Source organism: Miniopterus schreibersii (genome assembly GCF_964146895.1).
Source record: "Miniopterus schreibersii genome assembly, chromosome: 1".
Taxonomy (NCBI): Eukaryota; Metazoa; Chordata; class Mammalia; order Chiroptera; family Miniopteridae; genus Miniopterus; species Miniopterus schreibersii.
In genome coordinates, this window is record NC_138101.1 from 106,063,115 (window position 1) to 106,088,544 (window position 25,430).

Below are 25,430 nucleotides of genomic sequence, written 5' to 3' on the forward strand. Positions count from 1 at the left end.
GGCTATGAGAGGCATGGTAGTGAAGCCTACCCCCTGAAGCCAACTTCTGAGCCCACTCCTGGCCCACCAGGGAATAATGGGGGCTCCTTGCTAAGTGTCATCATGGGTGGGTCAGAGACCTATCAGTAATTGACCCTGAGGTGGCCCAAAAGGCCTGCCAGGAGGTGCTAAAGGTCAAGCTTTTGCATGGAGGCATGGCTCTCTCTAGCAGAGGCATTCCACTGGAGTTGGTCAACGCACATGGTGTGCACAGTGAGATCCGCTGCCTAGATGATTCCACCTGCCCAGATAAGAGAGGAAGAAGAGAGATGGGGGGCCACTGTGGCCTCCAGCATAGCCAAGGGAGCAAGAAGGCAGAGGCTGAACAACAGCCAGTCTTGGCTGCTGAGAACTGAGTCAAAACTCTGACATGTCCATGGCCATTTCATACCTGTGTAACTCCAAGGAGCCTGGGCTGCAAGCCTAGGTTAGCAACAGGCTCTTCTACTTTCACAATTAGAATGTGGACTTTTTTCTTCAATTACAGTTTACTTTCAGTATTACTTTGTATTGGTTTCAGGTGCACAGCATAGTGGTTAGACAGTCATACACTTTACAAAATGTTTCTCCCCTGATATTTCAATACCCACCTGGCACAATACATAGTTATCACAATATTATTGACTGTATCCCCCTATGCTATACTTTACATCCCTGTGACTATTTTGCAACTACCAATTTGTACTTCTTATTCCCTTCACCTCTTTCACCCAGTTCCCCAACTTCCCTCTGGCAAATACTAGTCCATTCTCTGTGCTATGAGTATTTCCATTTTGTTTTGTTTACATATAAGTGAAATCACATGGTACTTGTCTTCCTCTGACTTATTTCACTTAGCATAATACCCTCTAGGTCCATGCTGTCACAAATGGTAAGATTTCGTTCTTTTTTATGGCCTAGTAATATCCATTGTATGTGTGTATCACCTGTTCTATATCTACTTGTCTACTGATGGGCACTTGAGTTGCTTCCATACCTTGGCTATTGTAAATAATGCTACAATGAACATAGGGGTACATTATACTTTTGAAATTGTTTTGTGTTTCTTCAGATACATACCCAGAAGTGGAATCACTGGGTCATAAGGCAGTTCCATTTTTAATTTTTTGAGAACCCTCTATACTGTTTTCCATAGTGGCTGCACCAATCTGCATTCCCACAAGCAGTGTGTGAGGGTTCCCTTTTCTCCAGTTCCTCACCAATACTTGCCCATTGTGGATTTATTGATGATAGCTATTCCGATAGCTGTGAGGTGATATCTCATTGTGGTTGTAAACTGCATTTCTCTGATGATTAGTGATGTTGAAAGGACATGGACTTCTATCTGCCTCAGTTGCTTAACATGTACATGCACAAGGATGAGGATGTGGATGATGCCATTAAGCCCTGCATAGTCTACTGTTGCTGCCAGAGCATTAACATTTCCCTCCAGTGTGCCCTGTTGCTTGGGGTCTACTCTTCTGACAAGCACATTTCCACTCAACAATAACTCCTGTGGGACCAAGCTACCTAAACTGATCCTTTCAGATGCGCTGAAGCCAGTTCACTGAAAGAGGGAGCTGCCCTCCCTGAGCCCAGCCCCTGACACAGGGCTGTCTCCTCTAAAAGGACTTACCAGTGCCCTAAGTCAGAAGCCACCACCAGCATAAGTCAACAGCAATCTGAAACGAAAGCCAGCAACCCCAAAGTGGAGAATGAGGATGAGCCTTTCAGACTGGCTCCTGGTTGAGAATTCATCGAATCTCTGATGGTGACCACCATGTGGCTGGCCATGCTTCCCCCAACCCCGGGCCCAAGGAGCAGAAAACAGAGTGGCTGATCTCAGAGCTCTCCCTGCCTAAGTCTAGCTGCCCACTACCAGCTTTGACCACCACGTGGTCCATGTGCCCCATACCCAGGCTATTGTCCTCAACTCCCAAGGGCAAGGCTCCCTACCTGATCTGTGTGGAAGTCCTTGAATGTGAAAACTTCAACACCACCAATGTCCCTGCCCAGGTCCCCGAGAGCTGAATACAGAGCATATGGTCTATAGAAAACCTGCGGTATCACCCACAAGCAGGAGGAAGGCAGTTTCAACACTGTGCCTATGACAAAAATGATGAGGCCTGGTCAGTGGACCACACAGGGAAGCTGCAAGTGGAGCTCCCTGAAGTGCACAACAGGTGTGACTGTTTTCCATCCATGGACAGTATCACCATCCAGTAAAGCAAAGAGCCTGTGTTCATTGCAGCAGGGTACATCTGACAGTGCCTTTCAGAGCAGCTGGCTCACACCCTCCACCTTCATATGTGACCCAGAAGACCCTTCTACAGTTGCTCTCAAAGAGCCCTGGCAGGAAAAAGTGAGGGTATCAGAGAGTGCTCAGCTCCCCCTACGGCCATCTCCCCAATTGGCAGCTCCTGTCAGTCACTGTCAAGTGTGGGAGATGACCTTTGGGAAGGAGCTGCTGGCTTTCCAGGTGTTGAAGCAACTTGGGAACAGGAGCAAGTACCCTGTGGATCAAGCCATACAAGTCCTTGTGATTTCAATGGACAGTAGCATGACTGAACCAGTGGTCAAGTGTTCAGCCACCAGGGAAAGAAACAGTTACAGCTCTCCTTTCCTGATGATTATTACTTCCTACAGGAGCATGGCAGTTACACCACTGAGGCATTCCTCAGTGCTCAGCACAGTGTCGTGCAAAGTTGAGCTGGCTACCTGCTCCAAGTCAAGGAGACACAATGGAACCATCCTTTTAGAAGCAGAAGGCCACATCATTCACAATGACTTTGGCTTCATCTTGTCCAGCTCACCCCGAAACCTGAGCTCTGCAATGCCAGCCTTTAAGCTGACCACAGTTTGTAGACATCATAGGTGGCCTGGATGGTGACATATTCAACTACTACAAGATGCTGCTGCAGGGCCTGGTTGCTGCTTGGAAACACATGGACAAGGTGGTGCAGATCATGGAGATTGTGCAGCAAAGTTCTCCAGTTCCTTGCTTCCATGGCTCCAGCACCATCCATAATCTCAAAGGTTTTACATGAGCATGACTGAGAAGCAGCTCCAGCGACTGGTGGATAGCAGCATGTAGTCTATCACCACCGAACTCTATGACAGCTTCCAGTACCTCACCAATGGCATAATGTGACATTGTACTTTCTCAGGCCCTGGAGTAGTGGAGCATTCAGGGGACCCTCCTTGGGAGGGCCCTTGCTGGAGAAACCCCATCTACTTACCCATCCACCCAAGGGAAATAGAAGGTAAGAAATACAAAGGATCAAAGGGTGAGTGTAGACCTTGCCAGGGGGTGGGAGAATCAGCCTTATCCAGACTTGCTGGGTTTTCCCTGCCCTCATCAGTGTGGGTATTACCACCTGACAGACTCCAGGACTCAGTGCCCTCCAGAGAACAGAGGTGATAAACATGAGGACACTGGGTCTTTCTTCCCACCAGGGTGAGAAGTTCTTTCCACAGGTCATCTTTTTTTGTGAATCCTCAGCTGAGGATATTTTTTTCTATTGATTTTGAGAGAGTGGAAGGAAGAGAGGAGGGGGGACAGAGAAACATTGACATGAGAGCAACACATCGATTGGTCACCTCCTGCATGCACCCGAACCAGGGCTGGGGAATGAACACGCAATGGACGTACATGCCCTTGACCAGGAATCGAACCAGTGACCCTTTGGTCCTTGGGCTAATGCTCTAACCATTGAACCAAACTGGCCAGGGCTCCACAGGCCACCTTTTTTTTTAAAAATCCTTACCTGAGGATATTTTTCCCATTGATTTTCAGGAGGCGGGGAGAGAAACATCCATGTGAGAAACACATGGATTGGTTGCTTTCCGCACAAGCCTGCAACTGAGGTATGTGCCCTTGATTGGAATCAAACCCGAGACCCTTTAGTCTGCAGGCTGATGCTCTAACCAGTGAGCCAAACCAGCTAGGATCATAGGCCATCTTCTTATTTTGTTCTGGGTCCCAGGAAGCAGGAAACAGTCCCTGGTACTTAGGACTTGATCCTATGGTCTGCCTTTGGCTATAGTGCTGCCTTTCCCTTTCCAGGTACTGATTCCTAGCCTGAGTTCCCCTTGGAAGGTGGGCTCTGGCATAGGGTCCTGCACTTGCTGAGATTCTCAATCACAGGGGCCAAGAACGGAGTTATACAACCCCTCCAGTACCTGAGGGTATTGGGCTAGCCATGGGAATTTTCTTGCCCTAATTCCTTCCCCACACCCAGGGATATAGCTCTCAATTTTTTATTTTTGTTTGAAATAAAGTCCTTCATTAGCAAAAGTAAATATGTAAATGAAATTACCGTTTAGCTAAAGCCCTGTATAAACAAACACCCCCAATCCTTTAGGCTTCAACTTAAACTATCATTCCCTTTCTCATATTACCCAAATGCATGTTCACAAAACTTTTCTTTTTTAAAATATGTGTTGATTTCAGAGAGAAGGTAGAGGGAGATATAGAAACATCAAATGAGAGTCACTGATCGGTTGCCTGCTGCACGCACCCTACTGGGGATTGAGCCTGAAACCTGGGCATGTGCCCTGACCAGGAATCGAATCATGACCTCTTGGTTCATGGATCGATGCTTAACCACTGAGCAACACCGGCTGGGCTGTTGTTCACAGAACTTTAAAAATCTGCCATGACACCTTTATATCTGTGATTATTCTGTTTTAATATCCCCCTGCCTCTCACTCTTGAGGTTATGAGGGCAGGACTATGTTGATATTCACTACTGTGGGGGAAGCAACATAAAGAGAATCTGGAGGAAAAACAGCAGGAAACTGGGATGTTATACTACATGGAAGGAGAGGGAAAGAACTGCCCTGCAGAGACAGCAAACCTAAGAGCTATGGACTACTAACTACACATAAATAGATGTATGTGGCTGTTTTAGTTTATTTCACATTTATAATTCTTAAAACAGGGGAGAGGGGAATTTTTGGGAGGGAGTCATCCTTTTATAAAAGGTCATTTGTGTTAAAACCTTACTGAAACATTTACTAACATTCCCTTACAATGGTTTTAGGAGAAAAGACATCAAAATTTCAACTGACCTGGCAGGTGTAGCTCAATGGATTGAGTGTCATCCCATGAACAAGAGGTGACTGGTTCGATTCCCTATCAGGACACATGCCTGGGTTTTGGGCTCCATCCCCAGTAGGGGGCTTGCAGGAGGCAGCCCATTGATGTTTCTATCTCCCCCCAACCCTTCCTCTAAAAAAAAAAGAAAAAAAAAAAAAGAAACAGATGATGAATCTTATGCCTGGCCGGGCGTGGCTGAACAGTTGAGCATTGACCTAGGATCCAGGAGATCACAGTTCGATTCCCGGTCAAGGTACATGCCCAGGTTGCAGGCTTGATCCTGAGCTGGGGGTGTCCAATGATGACTTTCTCATCATTGATGTTTCTATCTCTCTCTCTCGCTTTCCCTTCCTCTCTCTGAAATCAATAAAGATAAATAAAATTTTTTTTTAAATTTCAACTGAACATTATCCCTATTCCCCGGATGCTGCAGTCTGAACTGGCTGAAGTAGAAGACACTCAGGCCTAGAACCAATTTATCCAGCAGCTGATATCCAGTATTATGGGACTTCTAAAGAAAGGATTTATTTTATTCTCTCAAGAAGTAAACCCATTTACTTAGTTCTTTAAGCAGAAAGCTTCTAAATCTACAACAGCAAATTCTTTGATGCCCAAGGCACTGCCAGGAAAGATCAGGTAGGGAAGGAAAGGGGCACTAAGAGAGAACTGGCTACCCTATAGCACATCCTCAAGACTATCTCAATGACCACTTTTAAACTTTATTTCACTTGTTTTGGGAAGGTACACAATTTGATCTATCCTCAGACAACCAATTCCCTAAGCCCAGGGTTTGCTGGCCCTGTCAACAAGGAAATTCTATATAAATGACTTTTAGCCTTTAGCTATTTTACCAGTCAGTGCACCCAAATATGTTTCTCTAGTGATGGCTTCCAGAAAATTAAAGTTCTTTCAGCACATAAGGTAACAACAAAACTGTGAAACCATTTTCTGCTTTTTAATGTAAACAGATGGAACAGTATCAAATTTAAGTTCAAACTCATTTCCTTTTATTAAAGTTCAAGTTACCATTACATGGTTTGGTACTCAATAAAGGAAAACTTGTTCAAATAAGGTAATATGTTATCATCAGTATTTCCAGGTGATTGTTTACACTCAAGTAGCATTATCAGTAAATCCTTGGGAAGCCTATCTGTAAGAGAAAATATGAACAATTAGCAGGAAATAATGAAAAAGTAGAAATCTTTACAATAACCTTCTTTAGATCAACAGCCCAGGGAAATAACTTCCTCTATGTAGCCTTTTCTGTGCTTTCTTAATCCTGCTATGGTCACCTCACAGGGGGCTATCTGTGGCTCTCTTGTTGTTTATATACCTGGTACTTACTGGGTTAGTCTTCTTTTCCAATCAGAAAAGTATTGGGGAGTTGCTCTTAAATTTTTTTAAAAAAGAAACACATTACTGCAGCAAGAATACATTCTATATAACAAAGATCTTCTGGACTTCTTGCAATAATATTTGATAAAATAAAAATTAAGGCCAAGTGTTTAGATAACCTTTTAAGAGTCCATCATGAAGTATGAACCACAGATAAGAGCTTCAAAAATATAACTTAGGAAATCCTCTATTCTGGATACCTAATTTTCTCTTAGTGCTCAAAGAAATGTTTATAGGTTATAAACCTATAAACCTTTCCATAGGTTATAAAGATGAGCTATCTGACTTCAGGTGATTGTGGACAAAGATAAAAAATTAAGACTTCTCCAAAAAGCAAGCCCCAAAGTGGATTACAGTAAAACCTCAAACATTTTCTGCTTAGTCTGTCAGTAGGAAGACTAAATGTTCACTAATAATATCCTAACCAGGCTCATTAGTTCTTTATCTTGTGAAGGATCTGATATTTAATAGCTCCTCAAATAATTTTGAGTCCACTTTTATTTAAGCCTTATTTTTTAACTCTGAGAAATAAGAGTATGACCTTAGTAAATGCCTATGCAGGACATGTGGCATAGTAAGAGCAATGAACTCTGGAGCCAGTCTGCCTGGGTTTAAATGTGCATTATATTACCTTGACTTTGGACAAGGTGCCTCAGTTTCCTCACCAGTAAATAATAAAACAGGAATAGTATAATAACAGTAACCACCTCTTAGGGATGTTTATGAGGATTAAATGAATTAATATTTATATAGTACTTAAAACTGCTTGACACATATCAAGAATTACATACACTGCCCTGGCCAGTGTTGCTCAGTGGTTAGAGAGTCAGCCCATGCACAGAAGTGTCGTGAGTTTGATTCCTCATCAAGGGCATGTACCTGGGTTGCAGGTTCGATCCCTGACCCCAGGATGCGTGTGGGAGGCAACCAGTCAATGTATCGCTCTCACATCTATGTTTCTCTCTCTATCCCCTGCTCTTCCCCTCCCTCCCACTCTCTGTAAAAATCAATGGAAAAATAACCTCAAGTGAGGATTTAGGGGGAAAAAGATATACACTAGTATTTGTTAAATAAAATTAAAGTGAGTTATTGCTTATATATTTTCTGTTTTACAAAGGATTTTCTGCACACTGCTCACTACCTAGACAACGTTGTGGCTGGTTTTATTACCTATCTGTCTTTCCATACAGAACAATAAGCTTTTATTATTGATGAACATTTACTTGACTATTAAATTAAACCTGGGCACACAAAAACAAAAATATCAATTAATAAAACACTGTTGTTAAAAATAAACACATGTATGGTGGCTTTGGCAGCGTGGGACTGAGTGCAAGCAATGGAAAAAATATCCTCAGTAAAAGAATCACCATGATTCTTCAGAGGCTCTTCAGGTTCTCCTCTGTCATCCAGTCTGCAACCTCAGTCCATTTGAGAAGGAATATTGGTGTTACAGCAGTGGCATTTAATAAGGAGCTTGATCCTGTACAGAAACTCTTCGTGGACAAGATTAGAGAATACAAAACTAAGTGACAGTCATCTGGAGGACCTGTTGATGCTGGCCCAGAGTATCAGCAAGACTTGGAAAGGGAGCTTTTTAAGCTTAAGCAAATGTATGGTAAAGCAGACATGAATGCATTCCCTGACTTCAAATTTGAAGATCCCAAATTTGAAGCCATGGAAAAACCCCAGTCCTGAAGAAATGTAAAATTTATTTGGTAATTTGCCCTAGATAAGTGTACAACTGATCAGAAGTATCAGAATAAACATACATTTCAACAAAAAATAAATAAACACATGTAGCCCGGCCAGCTTGGCTTGGTGGTTGAGCATTAACCTATGATCCAGGAGATCTTGGTTCAATTCCTAGTCAAGGCACATGCCTAGGCGCTCATCACTGATGTTTCTCTCTCTCTTTCCCCCTTTCTCTTCCTCTCTCTGAAATCAATAAAGATATATTTTTTAAAATAAATAAATAAATAACCACATGTATAAAAGCATGAGCCTGGCCAGGTGTGGCTCAGGGATTGAGCATCCACCTAGGATCCAGGAGACCGAGGTTCAATTCCCCATCAGGGCACATGCCCGGGTTGCAGGCTCCATCCCCAGTGGGAGGCATGCAGGAGGCTGCTGATCAATGACTCTCTCATCATTGGTGTTTCTCTCTCTCTCCCCCTCTCCCTTCCTCTATCTGAAATCAATAAAAGTCCATATATATATATAAAAAAAAAAAAATACATGAAAAATATCTTGAATGCAGTGAATTACTTTTAGTTTTTGAGAGGTTGATGGGCCGAAATGAGGGAAGGGTATCCAGAGAGCTTCAACTCTAGGTGAAACCAATCATTTCTTGGGGTGGGCGGGGACTGGACATATGTGACTAAAGCATATATGGCGAAATAATAATATCTGAAAACCTGGGTGTGGTTACATTTATTCTCTACGCTTTTTTAAAAGAGAAGTTTTTTTTAAAATTGATTCTTTAGAGAGAAAGGAAGGGAGAGGGAGAGAAATAGAAACATCATTGACTGGCTGCCTCCTGCACAGCCCCTACCAGGGATTGAGCCCACAACCTGGGCATGTGCCCTGACCTGGAATTGAATCAGTGACCTCTTGGTTCATGGGTCAACACTCAACCACTGAGCTGCACTGACCAGGCTCTCTATGCTATTCTTTTTTTTTTTTAAATCCTTACCTGAGAATATATATTTTTTCCATTGCTTTTTCAGAGAGAGGGGAAGGGGGGGAGGGGAGGAGAGAGAGGGGGAGGGGGAGAGAAACATTGATGTGAGAGAGACAACATCGACTGGTTGCCTCCCACACATGCCCCAGGGCCAGGGATTGAGCCTGCAACCGAGGTATGTGCCCTTGGCTGGAATCAAACCTGGGACCCTTCAGTCTACATGCTGACGTTTAACCACTGAGCAAACTGGCTAGGGCTCTATGCTATTCTTTATACTTGAAATATTTTATATAGACTTTTTATTAAGGAGACCTTACTTGCCTTTACACCAGTAAGAGAACAATTATAACAGATAAGAATAACAGTCCAAGCTGCTTAGTTATCACCATTGGTATCCTCTAAATCTCTATGCTCATAGCCTCTAACAAGCCCATTAAAAGGTCTTACTCTGAAAACACTGAAATGTCACTCATTCACCCCTCCCTGGATTCTTTACTGCTTTAGTCAGTGGTACGTTGCTTACCGATGGAGTTTATACTTTGTCAAGGCCCAGTTCCTCTGGAGTGGAGATTCCCAGTTCATTTAAAGTTGGTCTAAGTTCCTGGATGACATAAGGGTAGATTTCCTTATGAGGTCCTGCTTTGTCCTGATGGCAAAAAAAATTCACATTTAGCTCTCTGAAAAGCCATCTCTATTTACAAAATGAACCTGAAAATGCTTTTACTCACATATGCAGAGACTACTTTTTTTTAACATATTTGTTCCATAAAGAGAGCAACTTTGTGGGCACTAGTCAAGGTAGGTTTTTAAAGACACTTTGGAAATAACTAAGACAATTAGACTAAATCCAGAAAAATTTTTTTTCAAAGCCTCAGTTACTGGAAAACAGGGTGGTGATGACAGAATTTTGTGAAGGTAATTAAACATACCCAGCAGGCAAAAGGAATAATTAACTTAACAGAGGAAAAGTTTTAAAATTTGCTTCCAATTTGAGACCCTAACTGAATTAACTACTGGTGCTGAATGAATTGATAGCCTACAGAACCCTAAATTATCATCCATTGTAGATAAAGTAATCTCACACTTTTTTTTTTACAGATCTTGAATTTCTATCTTATAGACCACATCCTTTCTTGGAGAGCTACACTTAGAGAATACTTATTTCTAGGGCAAGAGAGTTTTCATGAATACTCACCACAACATACATTAATACCTATATGTTGTCACAAAGTTCCCCAGGGACAAAAAGGACTAAGGACACTGCCAAGCTGCTATTCTTCTGCCTTTAACAAATTCTAAGCTTTCTTAGTTATATTTTTTTAATTATAAAATTCTTGTTTAAAATGAAATGTATTTATTTGCACATTACAGAGAAATCAGAAACTATAATCAAGCAAAAGGGAGAATATGCCCACCTACATTTTCACCTATATATATTTTAATAAAATGGGGTCACACCACAAAAGTGGTTTCATAATTTTCTTTAGTTAACATGCTATAAATATGTTTAATTTAAATATGTTTACTGTTAAACACATTTGTGTAATAATAACCACTTCTGGGAAGTCCCACCTTAAGAAATTACTAACAACATTTAATTTCCTATCACAAATAGCACAAAGATAAATTATAGTTAAACCTTTGTACATCCTTAAGATAAACTCTTAAATGGATGTGCTGAACCAAAGAGTATCAAGCACAAATTTTAAGGCCTGGGATAAATTCTGTCAAACTGCACTGCAAAAAAATTATTAATTGCACTGTACATTCCCTCTAGCTATATAAGAACTAATCTTAGGAATTTTAACAAATTAAAAAATACAGAATATGCTGACATCTAATCACCAGATCACATATTTCCAGAAAAACGTGAGCATTATTTCACTGACCTTAACAACCTCTAGGATGCGAACAGCACTAGCAAAATCATTTAACCGTCTGCATGCCCGCAAAGCAGCATCAATGATTTTGGGTTCTGGAACCAGATCATAGCCAACAAGTGTGTTCATCCCTGTCAAATTAAAAAGAGGGGCCACATCAACCTGAAATATTCTCACTTAAACTATAATTTAGTTATCTATGTTTTTATTAAAACACAGACATGTGATCTTGTCTATTTTGGCCTATGATACTGTGATTTATAATAAATATATATTCGGTCTGTTTCTGGCACAGAACCCCCAACCCTCCTTGGAATCTTCTCAGTGATGAGATCACAATGGTGCCTCTTGTTACATTAAGGAGGTAACTTTTGGACTCCCAAGAGTGGGGGTTGGTTGCCAGAAGAGACCAACTCTGCATAGAAGATTGAAATTTTCGGTTCCACCCCTGATTTCCAAGGAAGGGAGAGGGGCTTTAGGTTGAATTAATTGTCAATGGCCAAAGAATTAGTCAATCATGACTAGGTAATGAAGCCTCCATAAAAACCATAGGAAAGGCCCTTGGTCCTTTTTCAGAGAGCTTCCACACTGAGGTATTATAATGCCTCCATGAGCCACTGTGCAGGCCCCCAAGATCCATGAGAACAGAAGCTCCTTCATTTGGGACCTCATCTTATGTATCTATCTGGCTGATTTGTATCCTTTAACAACCTTTGTAATAAATTGTAAATATAGTGAATAAACAGGTTTTCTTGAGTTCTGTGAACTATTTGAACCCAAGGAGGGGGTTGTGAGAACTTCTGATTTGTAGTTGGTAGGTCAGAAGCACAGATGAACCACCTAGGCTTAAAACCAGTCTCTAAAGTGAAGGGTAATCTTGTGAGACTGAGCCCTTTACCTGTGGAATCTGATTCTACTTGTGGGTAAGGTAGATAATGCCATACTGAGTTGAATTCCTGGACACCCTGCTGGCATCCAGATTTGTTTCTTGGTGTAGGGAAGCCTCCACACACACATTGGAATTGGGTCCTGGAACCCATCAGGCCTCTATTCTCTTATCTATAAAATGAGAGAATCTACTTTTAACAAATCCTAGATGATAAGATCATAATGACTCTTCCACAATAAATAAGTGGAAAGAAGTATGTAGTAGCCTGTGTAATGAAGAAAAACAAACATTTTCAAACAAGAGGATCATTTTCAACTCGTATCTTTAACTCTTAGTACAATGTATGCACTTTGATTGCTTTAAAATAGATTTGATTGGGAAGTAATCTAAAAACAACCAGAGAAATGCTAAAGGAGAGTTAATGAAGCTCAAATGAAGACATTAAAGATACATAGAGAAACATTAGTGCACAGACTCAAATATTCAACCAGAAAAACGGTTGGGCATGATTACTTTCAGCTTTGCACAAAATAAGACATAAAATTTAAATTCTCTTAACAGAAATGCAGAATTTCTGTTCTTTTAATTACTTCTCAAAATTATTAAATAAGTATTTCCTTGGTTGCAGCAAAATGGAGCCATTACATTCCTGCAGAGAAATTTGAAGCACTTAGGTTTCTTGCTTTTATTTTATAATATTTAAACAAAGGACACCAGTTACTATAATGCTAGAATATAGTCACAGAGACTGAATTCTTGGTCTGAGATAAACTGCCTACACCTTAAGTTATCTACGTTACTAGTCTAACTATTAGACTAGTTATCATTAATGCTACTTACACATGGTTAAATGCACATCTATGAGTTTAGGAAAAATAAGTTCTAGCTCACTTAGACTGGACACTTATTCGGGCAAGACAAATCATAACTGAGAATAAAAATAACAAAAAACCCAAATTATGACTAAGAAGGGAGAAGAACCAAATGACTACTTGCATAAATTATCTAAAAGATACAAAATTTAACTCCTGCTCACCCTGACCTCTCATTCAATTAGAGGTAATTTTGACTCCCAGGAAACATTTTTGGTTGTCACAACTGGGGTGGGGTGGGGGGTGGCACCTAGTGGGTAGAAGCCAAGGATGCTGCTAAACAAGTTACAATGCAAAGGACAACACTTGCAACAAAGATCTATTATCTGACACTAACTATGAATTGTGCCTGCTTTAAAACCTTGCTTTACAGGAAATACTATGGAAGCTATAATGTTTTCTAACTGCAAGTTGCAGGAGAGTACTTAGTTTACATGATACATGTTTTCAAAATAGTTGCTTTTAACAAAGTAATGAAAGACTACAAAGCAGTTCATAATTCTATACCAAAATAGACAAAATAGACTGTCCAGCAGTCTATATCCCAATTACCTTTACGCAATTCCCAGGCATCAATATCTGGCTTGTTGAAGTATGTCACCCAGCGAGCATCAAATTCCTCATCTGTCTCATGTGACCCGTGGGAGTAGCAGCGAACTGACTGGATGGCTACAATGGAGAAAGAATAACTGCAGTGTACAGAAGCAGAACTTGATAAATCCTGTCAATACATTAAGGGTTTTTTGTTTGTTTTCTTTTTTTATTGTGTTAAAACACATATAACATCTACCATCCTAAACATTTTTAAGTATACAGTTCAGTGGCATTTAAATACATTCAATGTAGTCCGGCCGGCTGAGCTCAGCGGTTGAGCACTGACCTATGATCTAGGAGATTGAGGTTTGGTTCCCCATCAGGGCACATGCCCGGGTTGTGGGCTTGATCCCCAGTACGGGATGTGCAGGAGGCAGCCAATCAATGACTCTCTCATTACTGATGTTTCTATCTCTCTCTTCCTCTCTCTGAAATCAATAAAGACATATTAAAAAAAAAAGTAAACAAAAAAATAAAAATAAATACATTCAATGCATTAAGTTTTGAATCAACTGTATGTCACAGTAGAAAAATTATTCAGCAGGTCAAATGTCAAATCTTATGTATTGATATGAAAAAAAATCTTAAAAATTAAACAAAGAAAAGCAGAACAAAAAGTACTATGGGTGTATGTTTATGCTTTCCCCCCTAATGTGTAATGCTAGCTTGAAATTGTTAACATTGGTTATCTCTGAAAGGAAAAACCTTATTTCTTTATACACTTCCAAAATGTCTGAATTTTTACAATAAACAGAGAATTAAATCCTAATTTAAAATAATGCTCATTCTAAAACTTATTCTGAAATTCATTCATTTTTTAAAATTTACTGATTTGAGAGAGAGAGAGGGAGGGAGGAAAGGGGGCAAGAGAGAGAGAAACACTGATTTATTCTTCCTCTTATTTATGCATTCACTGGTTGACTCTTGTGTGTGCCCTGACAAGGGATCAAACCCACAACCTTGGTGTATAGGGATGACGCTCTAACCAACTGAGCTACCTGGCCAGGACTTCATTCTAGTACTTAAGCAAATTTATAAGATATATTTTTGATAAAAATTTTTAAATCTTATGTTTTCTATTAAATTATATTCCAAAATAAATTACATATCCTGACAAAGCAATAGTAATTTAAAAACTGTTTTATCACACTACAGCTCCCTCCCCATAAATTTTGATAAACATGCCCTTTGACTTACACCCAATAAAAAAAATACTACTTTATAAGATTTCTAAGAAGTGAGATTTAAAAAAATATAAGTGTCAAGAAAACAAGACACACTTAGCATTCTGCTCCCAATCATTACACCCTTTGTAGCACCATATGAAAGCCTTTCCATTTTAGTTACTGCCTGTCAGTTGGACATTGAATTAGGAGTTGGCTCTTTCTAAACAGCCTCTGTATGGTAGGGGCTGGGGGAGAAGGAAATTTTACCTTTGGGTTTTAGGAAGCAGCAGAGCCTAGAAGCATCCAACCACAAGTTAACTTCTTTTATTTTCCTTATTTGTAAAATGCAGATACCTTTACCTTAGCAGATTATGATGATTAAAAATGAAGGCCAGAGCCCTGGGTCGGGTAGTGGGTTTGATCCCTGATCAGGGAACATATAAGAATCAACCAGGGAATGTGTAAATAAGTGAAACAACAATCAATGTTTCGGTTTTTCTCTCCCTAAAATCAATCAATAAAAAAATTATAAAAGGCCAGGTAACAGTGCCTAGGACTTGGTACTTTGTAGGCAGATACTCAATAAATGGTAGCTATAAATTAATCCTTATCTAAAAATGTCTTAATTGATCTATTTATGAAAATCATAATTTATAGAAATAAAACATTCTTCAAATTGCATTTTCTGTTAGATGAATTAGACAAGCTTGGTATAGTTTCTAGTTATTGTTAAAGGCTTATCAAACAAACAAACAAAAAAAGCAACAAACAAAACAAAAAAACAAAATACCGCGCACACACACACACAGAGCAAGCCCTGGCCCAGTAGGTCAATTGGTTGGAGTACCAACCTGATATGCCAAGGTTGTGGGCACATACAAGAGTCAAAATGCATAAATAAGTGGAATAACAAATCAATGTTTCTTTCTCAAAAATTCAATTAAAAAATTTTAAAAAGGATTGAGCAAAAAAGGAAAAAAAAAGAGAGAGAACTCATGAACATGGACAACAGCACAGTGATTGCTGGGGTTTTGGGAGGATAGAGGTGGAAGAGGGCATGGAGGGGATAAAGGGTGATGGAAAATATTAAAATTAAATTTAAAAAACCAAAAACTATGCAGAAACCTCTGGGCTCTAAGTGTACTCTGAAATTTAAATGTTAGGTATATCCCATACATCTTTAATGCTCTAACTGGCAAGAGAGTGCAGAAAAATGAAAGAAAATAAGAAAAAGAGAGAAAGAAAACAAAAAGAGGAAAAGATGGAATACTAGCCAGTTCTGCAGATCAAGCAAAAGGATAAATTGCCATTTGAACCTATAGCAAAATACCTGTCATTAGTCACAGAGGACCACAGCACAAGTCCCAATCTTACCAGAGACCTAAATTTCCACAATCTGAGCCCAGAATGAAGTGGGACATGTATATAAATGGGCTGGAATTGGGTACTCTTTAATTTCTACGATAAGAAAAAAGAATGACTCTCTAGACCTAAAAGTATTTTAAGTGCAAACATTTAGTCAAAACTATATGAATATATGAATAGTTAATAACTCTTACAGGATTAATATTCACATTTAACAAATCCGAAAGCATAGATCACAACAAGGCTCCTACCCACTGTTACCAAAAATGTATAAGCTACTTTTTTCAAAATCTAAAGTTATCCTTACTAAATACTTAAAGTGCAAGTGTAAAATGGTACAACCAATTTGGAAGGCTGTTTAGCAGTTTATTATCAAGTTAAACACACATCTACCATACGACCCAGTAATTCCACTTTGAGCATTTACCCAAGAAATATGAAATATATGCATTCCCTCACCAGAGGTAATTACTAAGTATATCTTTCTTACCACCCAGAAAAGTGTTTCACAATAACCAATTCTTTTTTTTTTTATCCTCACCCAAGGATACTTTTTCCATTGCTTTTCAGAGAGTGGAAGGGGGGAAAGGGGGAGAGACAGTGAGAGGGAGGGAGGGAGGGAGGGAGGGAGGGAGGGAGGGAGGGAGGAACATCGATGTGAGAGAGACACATCAATTGGTTGCCTCCTGCAAGTGCCCCTACCAGGGCTACTACCAGGGCCAGCGATCGAGCCTGCAACCAAGGTACGTGCCCCTGGATAGAATTGAACCAGAACCCTTCAGTCCACAGTCCAACGCTCTAACCACTGACCCAAACTGGCTAGGGCAATAACCAACTCTTTTGCTCACTGCTGGGCATGGATTTCATCAGATGACTGGTAGCTTTGTATTGTTTTCTAACTGTGAAAAAGATGACCAGCAAGTGCAAATCCCAGTCAAGGAGATCAATGGATCACTTTCAATATTTGTTTACCTTCCTTCTGGGGAGTCCCAAGTTACAAACTGGTTGCACAGTGGAACCTCGGTTCTCGAACTTAATTAGTCCCAGTAGGCTGTTTGAGAAGCCATTTGTTCAAAAATTGAATCATTTTCCCCCTATTAGAAATAATGTAAATTGAATTAGTTTGTTCCAGACTCCCAAATGATTCTGTTTTAACCTTTCTTACATATGCTACACATGTCTAATGAATTGTCTGATCTATAAACAAACACTTCTTAAAGTTATCAAATCACCCTCTACTAGCCTTAAGAAAAATCACTTTCAGCACTCGTTTCAGGGGTGTCTTTCAGGAAGTCAGCATGCAGCGTCTTCCCTTTTTCATGTACCACTGCTTCAAAATGCTATTTTGGGATAACCACTTTTCATTTATTAAAATCAACAACAGCTTTTCTACTCTTCAACTGCCTGTGATCATTGTTTTTCACACCCTTAGCAACATTAGCATTTTTTTTATTAATGTTTTTTATTTTAGAGACAGAGGAAGGGAGAGGGAGAAACATTGATCAGCAGCCTCCTACACACCCCCTACTGAGGATCAAGCCTACAACCTAGGAACGCGCCCAGACCAGAATCCAACCACCAATCTTTTGGTGCATGGGGTTATGTTCAACCAACTGAGCCACACCAGCCAGGGCAACATTAGCATTCTTGACAACCCCTTTATGTTTTATAACTGTGCTAATCATCCATTTTGCCAGCAACAAAAGCAAAAACCAAACCAAACCAAACAAATTCACAGCACAATTTCCTGAAATGTTTACAACACGAGGTTTAGCAGTAAACTGACTCACATTCTCTCCTGAGACAAGAGCCTGAGCGACACTTTTTGTCATGCTGATGTATCAGCATGAAAGTATGGTGAGGTAGAGAACTGAAGTTCTGCTCCACAACCAAGACATTTTTTTATGTGAACAACTTGGTGGAGAACCAGAACCAAATTGTTCAACGTGGGAGATGTTTGAGAACTGAGGTTTGAGTGTATTCAACAACTTTTTAGAACACCAAGCATAAACCAGGAACACACATCCCTTCCAGGAGGCAAAGATTCTCCCATCTCCCACATGGTTTAAACTATATTCCCAATTCCAGTAATGGGTAGAGTAGGATCTATTCTCATAGCTATGAACATGCCGCGTCATACTTAACATTTTGATTTTTAGGTAAACTGTATAGGCATTCCCTCCCTCCCCGCCATTGATAGCTTTTCCACCAAATTTTGAGGTTTGTAAGGCAAACTACTTTAGAAAACAACTGCTCAGTGCTTTCATACAACCTGAAGGTTCCAGAGTAAAAAAGGGGAAAGCAGCTGTAAAAAAACTGAGACATTTCTACAGCCTCAATCTAAAACGCTATTTCTAATACTGCTTTTTGGCATTCAGTTAAGCACAAGAAGAAGAGGAGGAGGAAGAAAAGGAGGAGGAGGAGGAGGAGAAGGAGGAGAAAGAGGAGGAAGAGGAGGAAGAGGAAGAAGAGGAGGAAGAGGAAGAGGAAGAGGAAGAGGAAGAGGAAGAGGAAGAGGAAGAGGAAGAGGAAGGAGGAGGGGAAGGAAGAAAGGAAGGCAGGAGAAGGGAAAGGAGAAGAGGGGAAGAGAAGGAAGGGAAGAGGAGAGAAAGAAGCTGCTGCTGCTGGCATATTTAGGAAAATTAAGGAGCTCATTAATCCCTTTGGTTTAATCAGATAGCTTTCCATTTAATAATCAGCTGGAACAAGGCCCAAAGAATGAACATTTTGGTGGTGATTCTAGGAGTAAGAGAAAGCAGCAATTAATGGAAAGGATACATGAACAGACTCAAAGGCAGAACCCTGAGGTGCAAGGCTTAAAAGTAGGCATGGATCTTGGGGCCCGAATGCCAAAAATCTAGAAATGTGGAAGTGGTGCAAAAAAGAGGGTGGAAAGGTGAAAAAAAGTACCACTTATATTCAGCCCTGCACCAAGAAACAGAAAAAGAAAACTCCTCCCACCCTTCTCAAATTATCCTGTAGGAGCCAGGATTGTGTAGGTTTTAAGGGTTAACTAGAGCCCGGCTGGGCACGGCTCAGCGGTTGAGCGTTGACCTAGGATCCAGGCGATCAGGTTCGATTCCCGGTCAGGGCACATGCCTGGGTTGCAGGCTCGATCAATGACTCTCTCATCATTGATGTTTCTCTCTCTCTCTCTCCCTCTCCTTTCCTCTCTCTGAAATCAATAGATATATTTAAAAAAAAAAAGGGTTAACTAGAGACTCTAGCTGTTGTTTAAAACATTTTAATTACCTAATTCAGCAGTTACTGGAACACAATTGTTTCAAGTTGGAGACTTCTTCATGGGCCAAATTTGGGTTGCTACTAAACTAGAGCAAACTTGAGGCCACTCAGGTTAACCTTTCCAGAGCTCTTTCAAATATTCTTTCATTTGACCTTGGATCACCTCATACAAGAACCTTAATACTTTCTGACTTTCAATTGCATAGAATCTCTTTAATCTCATACCTATAATATGCAAAAGTGAAATTCACTATAATAAAGCAATTATATGTTAAGCATTAGTGCCAGACAAGATGCTAAGAGCTACCTTATCTCACGGAAACCTCACCACTACCAAATATTATCCTGATTTTAGAGAAGAGGCAACTGAGTGTTAAGGTTAACATGTCCAAGGTCACAGGGCTAGAAAGCAGCTGACACAGCTGTAAACAATACTGACTCCTTGTGGCAAATATTTAGGCCTAAGGGACAAACATCTAAAATACAACTTTTTGTTTATGAATTAAACTCTAAGAGTAGGAATAGAACACATAAGAGATAAACCATTATGTCCAAACTTACTAAGAAAAAAAGAATCCCCTTAATTTACAGTTTGCCAAAAACCTCTGGTCTTTTCCTTGACCTGCCACAAAATATAATTCTTTTGAAGGTCATAAAAACCTCCCCAAAATGTGTCTATATGAAAAAATTAATGTAGTGTTTCCTCCTTTCACATTTAAATAAGGAAAGAATAAAAAAACATAAAGCCTGAAAAACATCAGGATGGGCCAAAAATAACTATGGCTAAGAAACAGAAAATGGTTTTACCACTAATTAAGGTGTCAGATTCCCAAGATGGGCTTTGGTTTCCTCTTCCTTAAAATAAGATGGTCTCCATGGTCTCTGAAGTGCATGCCAACCTTACCATTCTGATAAATTATAGAAAATAAAGTCTAAATTGAATGGAGTGAAACATATTCCTTAGGTGAGGTGTCTACTTAAAACACTCAAAATAGCCAAGAAAATCTTATTGGTTTTGAGTTTCTGAGTTCATATGTTAAAATATGTATGTTTAGGGGCTAAATGATGGAGCATATACACCTATCATGGACCAAGATCAAACTGCAGTTACAATAATCAAAATTATAGTGCTGGCTCGGCGGGGCGTGGCTCAGCAGTTGAGCATCAACCTAAGATCCAGGAATTCAGGGTTTGATTCCCAGTCAGGGCACATGCCCCGGTTGCGGGCTAGGCAGCCCGATCAATGACTCTCTCATCATTGATGTTTGTCTCTCTCTCTCTCTGAAATCAATAAAGATATATTTAAAAAAATAAATAAAGTTATAGCGCTAGACAGTCACTGGGAACACATATATTGGGGAAGGAAAAATAAGAGACAGGAATCAGCACATTTCATACTCCAACAACTAGGCTTCTAACCCGAAGCAAACAATAAAGTGCCCCCCCCGCCCCAGTCTGTAGAACCCAGTATTCCTGGTCTGCGGTACCCCATTTTCGAAACAGTAACATTCTTATCACCTATTCGCGCTCTTTCAGACCTAAGGAAACAACCACGCACGTTGATCTCTCGTAAACGTGGAATGATTAGATCGTGGCATAGCAGTATCTAAAAATTAACAACGGTCTGTGAAGGTGACCCACAAAACGCCTACCGAGAAATGCCTTATTTAAAAAAAATGTATACTGTGCCCCACAAGGAGGCATATTGTATTCTCGAAAGACCCTGGAGGCAGCGGTGCCCGGCTCCTCTGAGGGCCCTCTCCCGCCCCTACGCTGAGCAGCGCGCCAGGCGGCTCAATGTCACCTTCGCCAAAGCGCTGATGGCGGCGGACACTCCCAATCAGGTGGCCGCAGGGGTCTGCGCCGGGGTATTACGGTCACGCCCCGAGGACCGAAGGGGTCGGATTGACGCGGGAGGTGCGCTGGGAACCCTCCTTGGCGCCTACAGCACGTCCACACCTGACCGGTCCGCGGTGCCCACACAAGGAAGTCGCTCTGAGGTAGGCCCCAGGGGCGCGTCCTCGCGTTCTCCGCACCCGGAGGCGACGGACAGGACGCCAGCGACCACTAGGTTCGGACGCCCGCCGGCCGGGCAGCATAGGCCGCGGGGCGAGCCTGTCCTCGCGTGGCGGCGGGGGCCCAGGTCACCGCAAGGACACGCGGGCGCAGGAGCGGACCTTACCCGCAGCGGGGCCGGGGCCCGGGGCGGGGTGCAGGAGACCTCGAGGGCTGGCCCGGGCGACTGCAGCTGCTGCTACGGCGCAGCGGCGGAGACCGGGGCCGAGCATGACGGCGATGGCGGCGCGCAGGCTGAGGCTGAAGAGAAGCCGGCTGCAAGTTCAGTCGTTCCGGAGACCGCGGGGGTGGGACTCACGCCCGGACGCGCAGAGGGCGGAGCATGAGGCCCCACCCGCTACGTTGCTCCCTTTTCCGCTGGCGGAAGCGCCACATGGCCCTAGGCTACGGCGTCGCGCTGAGGACAAACCGTTTTGGTGCCATATTGAACTAGGTCTCTGGTTCAGTGGCCCTGTGCTGACATCATGGAGCGAAAATGGAGGCAAGGGGCAGAGTGAGTGGTGGACAGTATCGTGGTTGAATTCCGGCTGGGGCGGGGGGGCTACTCCATCACCTCGAAATGTGAATAACAATAATAACGACAAGTTAAAATAAAAATACCTCTGCTTCCTCCTACCCCCGTTTGAGCCTAAAATAAGAGAACGACTGGGGGAGGGGAAAGCAACTGTTTACATATAAATTATTAGTAACTGTTCTTATGTCATAAATCTCAAGCATTAAAAAAATGAGTCTAGCCCTGGCTGATGTGTCTCTGTTGGTTGAGCTCCTCCCGTGCACCAAGAGGTCCCCCGTTAGATTCCAGGTCAGGGCACAAGCCTAGGTTGCAGGCTCCATCCCTGGTAGGGGGTGTGCAGGAGGCAGCTGAATGAAGTTTCTCTCATTGATGTTTCTCTAAAACCAATAAAAACATTAAAAAAAAAAAAATTAGTCCAACCACTTTACTTTACAAATAAGGAAACAGGCTTAGAAATTAGATTGCTTGCAGACAATCAAGGCTCTATTCACCAGATCCCCAATTCGGAGGACTCACCTGAATATTTCTGGCCAAACTCCACCCACAATGCTAAATTCCCAGGCTTTTATGATAGAATCTGGCCTCACTAACTGAAACCTGGACAACAATGGCTCTGGGCTGTGTGTCACCACTTGAGACAATTAAGCAGAGACAGGGTTGAATTGTATATGAGCATTTATTCCAATATTGCTGGCAAATTGGGAGAGCGGTAATGGTCATCCACAAAAATCTGCTCTGCTGCTGCAGCCCCCCCCCCCCCCCCCATAAGTCAGCTGATATTGGGTAGAAGGACAAAGATTACATGGGAAAATAGGAATTACAGGCATGGGGAAGTAGGCAAGGTGGGCTGAGTGTGGGAAAGGGTTCGTAGAGGGAGGGCGCCTTGGGGACTCCAGGTGGGCCGTTCCAGGACCAGGTTACAGGCAATGTGGGCTGGGGGTTGCAATGGGCAGGTGCTCCAGGATTCCACTGTTTTGGGAACAAGGTTGTTAATCTGTCCATGATGATAGGCAGTTCTTGGAAAAAGAGAATAAACTGCATTCCAAGGATAATTTCCAGCCAGGTTAGAAAGTGCTTTTTCTAATTAGAACAGAATAATCACAGTTAACAGAACATGATTAATATTTCTTGTAACTATAGCTACCAACCACGGTCAAGAGAACATGATCAACATCTCTGCCCCTAACATAACTACATCTTGACTTTGAGCTGCTCTGCACTTTTCCCAGGTCTGAATTATCTCACTGACATCCTGAGGTAATGAGACAGTTTCTTTTGTCTTGGGATTCCTCATTTCTATCCCTGTACTCAATGAGGAAAGAAAAAATGGACATTCAGTCTCCTCTTCCTCACTCCAGGCCCTCTCTCCTGGTCATCAGCATCTGCCTTTTTCTTTTGCCTCCCTAGCAGTATGGCTTTAGGGGTTACCAGCCTGTCTGGTGTGGATGACTGGGGCCACATGCTTACTTAACTAGCTCAAGGAAGGCCGACATGGCGGCGATGCAAACCCAGAGACCTAAGGTAAAGACAAAGGATGGTCTGAAATTAAAACTTTTTAAACTAAAGCAGTTTATGGTAGGTAGTCATGTCCTAGGCTGGTGCCTTTTCTGACCAAGGTCAATGTTTCCCTTAACTGAATCTGTCTGTTGTCATTTTGCATCTATGATAATGTATCTTTGGAATGTCAAAGTAATTTTCTTTTTTATGGACCCCTCAAAGCACAGGCACTGCTCTGTAGAGGCCACAAATCCCCTCATTGTTATTGAGTTAATTGTTGACTGTTAACTATCTTACACCCATCTAAGTGAAAAAAGTGTGTGTCTATCATTTTACTTTTTACCCAACCCCAGAGGTTTCTTCTCTTTGCTTTCTCCTGCCTCCCTAACCTATCACCAATAGATTTCATAAAACCCACTGACATCTCCTCTTTTAATTGTAATACATAAAATAAGGTGTAAAACTGCTATTCTCTGGAGCATTATCTCAATCCGCTGAGATTTTGCTTCCTAGCAATTGTCGATAGTTTTGGCTCAAACACAAAAATTCTTCACAGGTTTGAATATTTCTTACTTTGACACTGGAAAAAGGATAAACAAACTTTTTTCAAATCACCTGCCCTCAACTTCTCCCACCAAACTAACCAAAGAACACGTGGGAAAGCTTTGACCTCTTTGCATTTCAATTAATATTCATCAAAATTATTATAGACACCTGAAATACCAGAAAAGGTGTTATCAGACAGCCCCCTGAGTTGCAGGGAGAGAGCTGTCCCCTCCTCAGTTTTTGTCAGTCTCATAGGAAAGGTTTCAAATCAGTGACACCAGGCAGCAGTGTTGCAGTAAAGTGAATTTATTAAAGAAGTAAAGCAAATAAATTTATCAAAGAAGCAAAGCAAGTAGATCTATCAAAATACACCTGGCTTAAGGCATATGTAGGCTTCTCAGCTAATCTGAGAAGCCCTGCCTGGTAGAGGTTTAGACTTTTATACTTTTCTGTCTACAGGTTTTAAAATTTCTCTGCTGGACCCCAGCTGGTTTGGCTCAGTGGTTAGAGTGTCAGCCTGCAGACTGAAGGGTCTTGGGTTTGATTCTGGTCAAGGGCATGTACATTGGTTGTAGGCTCCATCCCTGGCCCTGCTTGGGGTGAGTTCCGGAGGCAACCAATCAGTGTGTCTCACATTGATGTTTCTCTCTCTTTCTCTCTCCCTTCCACTTTCTCTGAAAAGGAATGAAAAAAATATCCTCAGTGAGGATAAAAAAAAAAATTCCTCTGTAGGATATCTTGCTAGATCTCAAGGTCTCCCTTTGCCTTTCTTATGACTTTCCCAGAATTTATGAGAAACTTCTGGAGATTTTATCTTGACAAGCCCTAAGACTGATGGCTTCTCTGTTTAAAGAGTGAGATAAAACTCCCTCTTCTCTCCCCCTTCCCCATGACAGCTGACTTCTTTGTTTAGTGGGTGAAATAAAACTCACCCTTCTTTCCTTTCCCCTTCTCCCCTCCTTTCCTGCATTCTCTGGATAGGGAGGAGAGGTATTAACCATTTGCTCTCAAGTGTCCTTGGTTCAGGAAAATAAGGGCTTGCTGCAAACTGGCTACAAGATGCCCAAACCGTTTGGCCTTGTTTAGTTTAGGGTTTTGTTTTTTTTTCAGTTTCCCTACTCCACTTGCCCCGGAATTTTCCTAGCTTCTTGCTATCCTGTTACAAAATCCCCAAGAGCCAGAAGCTCAGGGTGCGTTCAGGGCTCCCACTTTTGAGAAAATACTGGAGTATATTCCAACTGAATCCTAACTGGTCACTCTGCTGTCCGTTTCTCCACTTTGCCTACAGTGCCTTAGATTGGCTACTAGAGTGTTGTTGTTTAATTCAATTATGACTATAATTTATGATGTGTCATTGCATACTCAAACTATTTATTATCTCATCTAAGCCTCATAACAACTTTATGAGATAACTATTTAACTCTATTTTAGGTATGAAAGAATAGACTCAAAGCACACTTGCCCAAAACCACACAGCTAATAAATAGTGTTGCTTAAATTTGAGCTCAGATTTGTCTGATTCCAGGCTTTCCTGACTTCTCAGTGAATTATGAACTCCCTGCTACTGTGAGGGAATTTCTCAGCCCTTATC

At 41.5% G+C, this 25,430-nt stretch overlaps 2 protein-coding genes and 2 pseudogenes across 5 annotated transcripts in view; 3 read left to right on the forward strand and 1 right to left on the reverse strand.

Moving 5' to 3' along the window:
* Positions 1–4: 4 nt before the first annotated feature.
* Positions 5–3,313, forward strand: LOC308568559 (phosphatidylinositol 4-kinase beta pseudogene; annotated as a pseudogene). The gene is made up of 3 exons: positions 5–490; positions 1,349–2,370; positions 2,405–3,313. The product of its transcript is annotated as a phosphatidylinositol 4-kinase beta pseudogene (transcript).
* Positions 3,314–6,103: 2,790 nt separating this feature from the next.
* On the reverse strand, positions 6,104–21,494 carry COX5A (cytochrome c oxidase subunit 5A; the record flags this gene model as incomplete). The annotated part of the gene is made up of 5 exons (XM_081157024.1): positions 6,104–6,269; positions 9,721–9,843; positions 11,087–11,208; positions 13,391–13,507; positions 21,389–21,494. 4 exons carry the CDS (start codon positions 21,492–21,494, stop codon positions 9,730–9,732), a joined length of 459 nt encoding a protein of 152 aa, XP_081013150.1. The 3' UTR covers positions 6,104–6,269; positions 9,721–9,729.
* LOC308566587 (ATP synthase-coupling factor 6, mitochondrial pseudogene) lies at positions 6,276–8,517 on the forward strand (annotated as a pseudogene). The gene has a single exon. The product of its transcript is annotated as an ATP synthase-coupling factor 6, mitochondrial pseudogene (transcript).
* A 195-nt stretch (positions 21,495–21,689) lies between the features above and the next one.
* The window catches only part of SCAMP5 (secretory carrier membrane protein 5), a 57,060-nt gene continuing 53,319 nt past the window's right edge, over positions 21,690–25,430 (forward strand). For both annotated transcript variants that reach the window (XM_081156823.1, XM_081156825.1), the window contains exon 1: positions 21,690–21,775. In XM_081156823.1, coding sequence (XP_081012949.1) covers positions 21,758–21,775 — 18 coding nt within the window. In that variant the 5' untranslated portion in view covers positions 21,690–21,757. The remainder of the gene's footprint in view (positions 21,776–25,430) is intronic.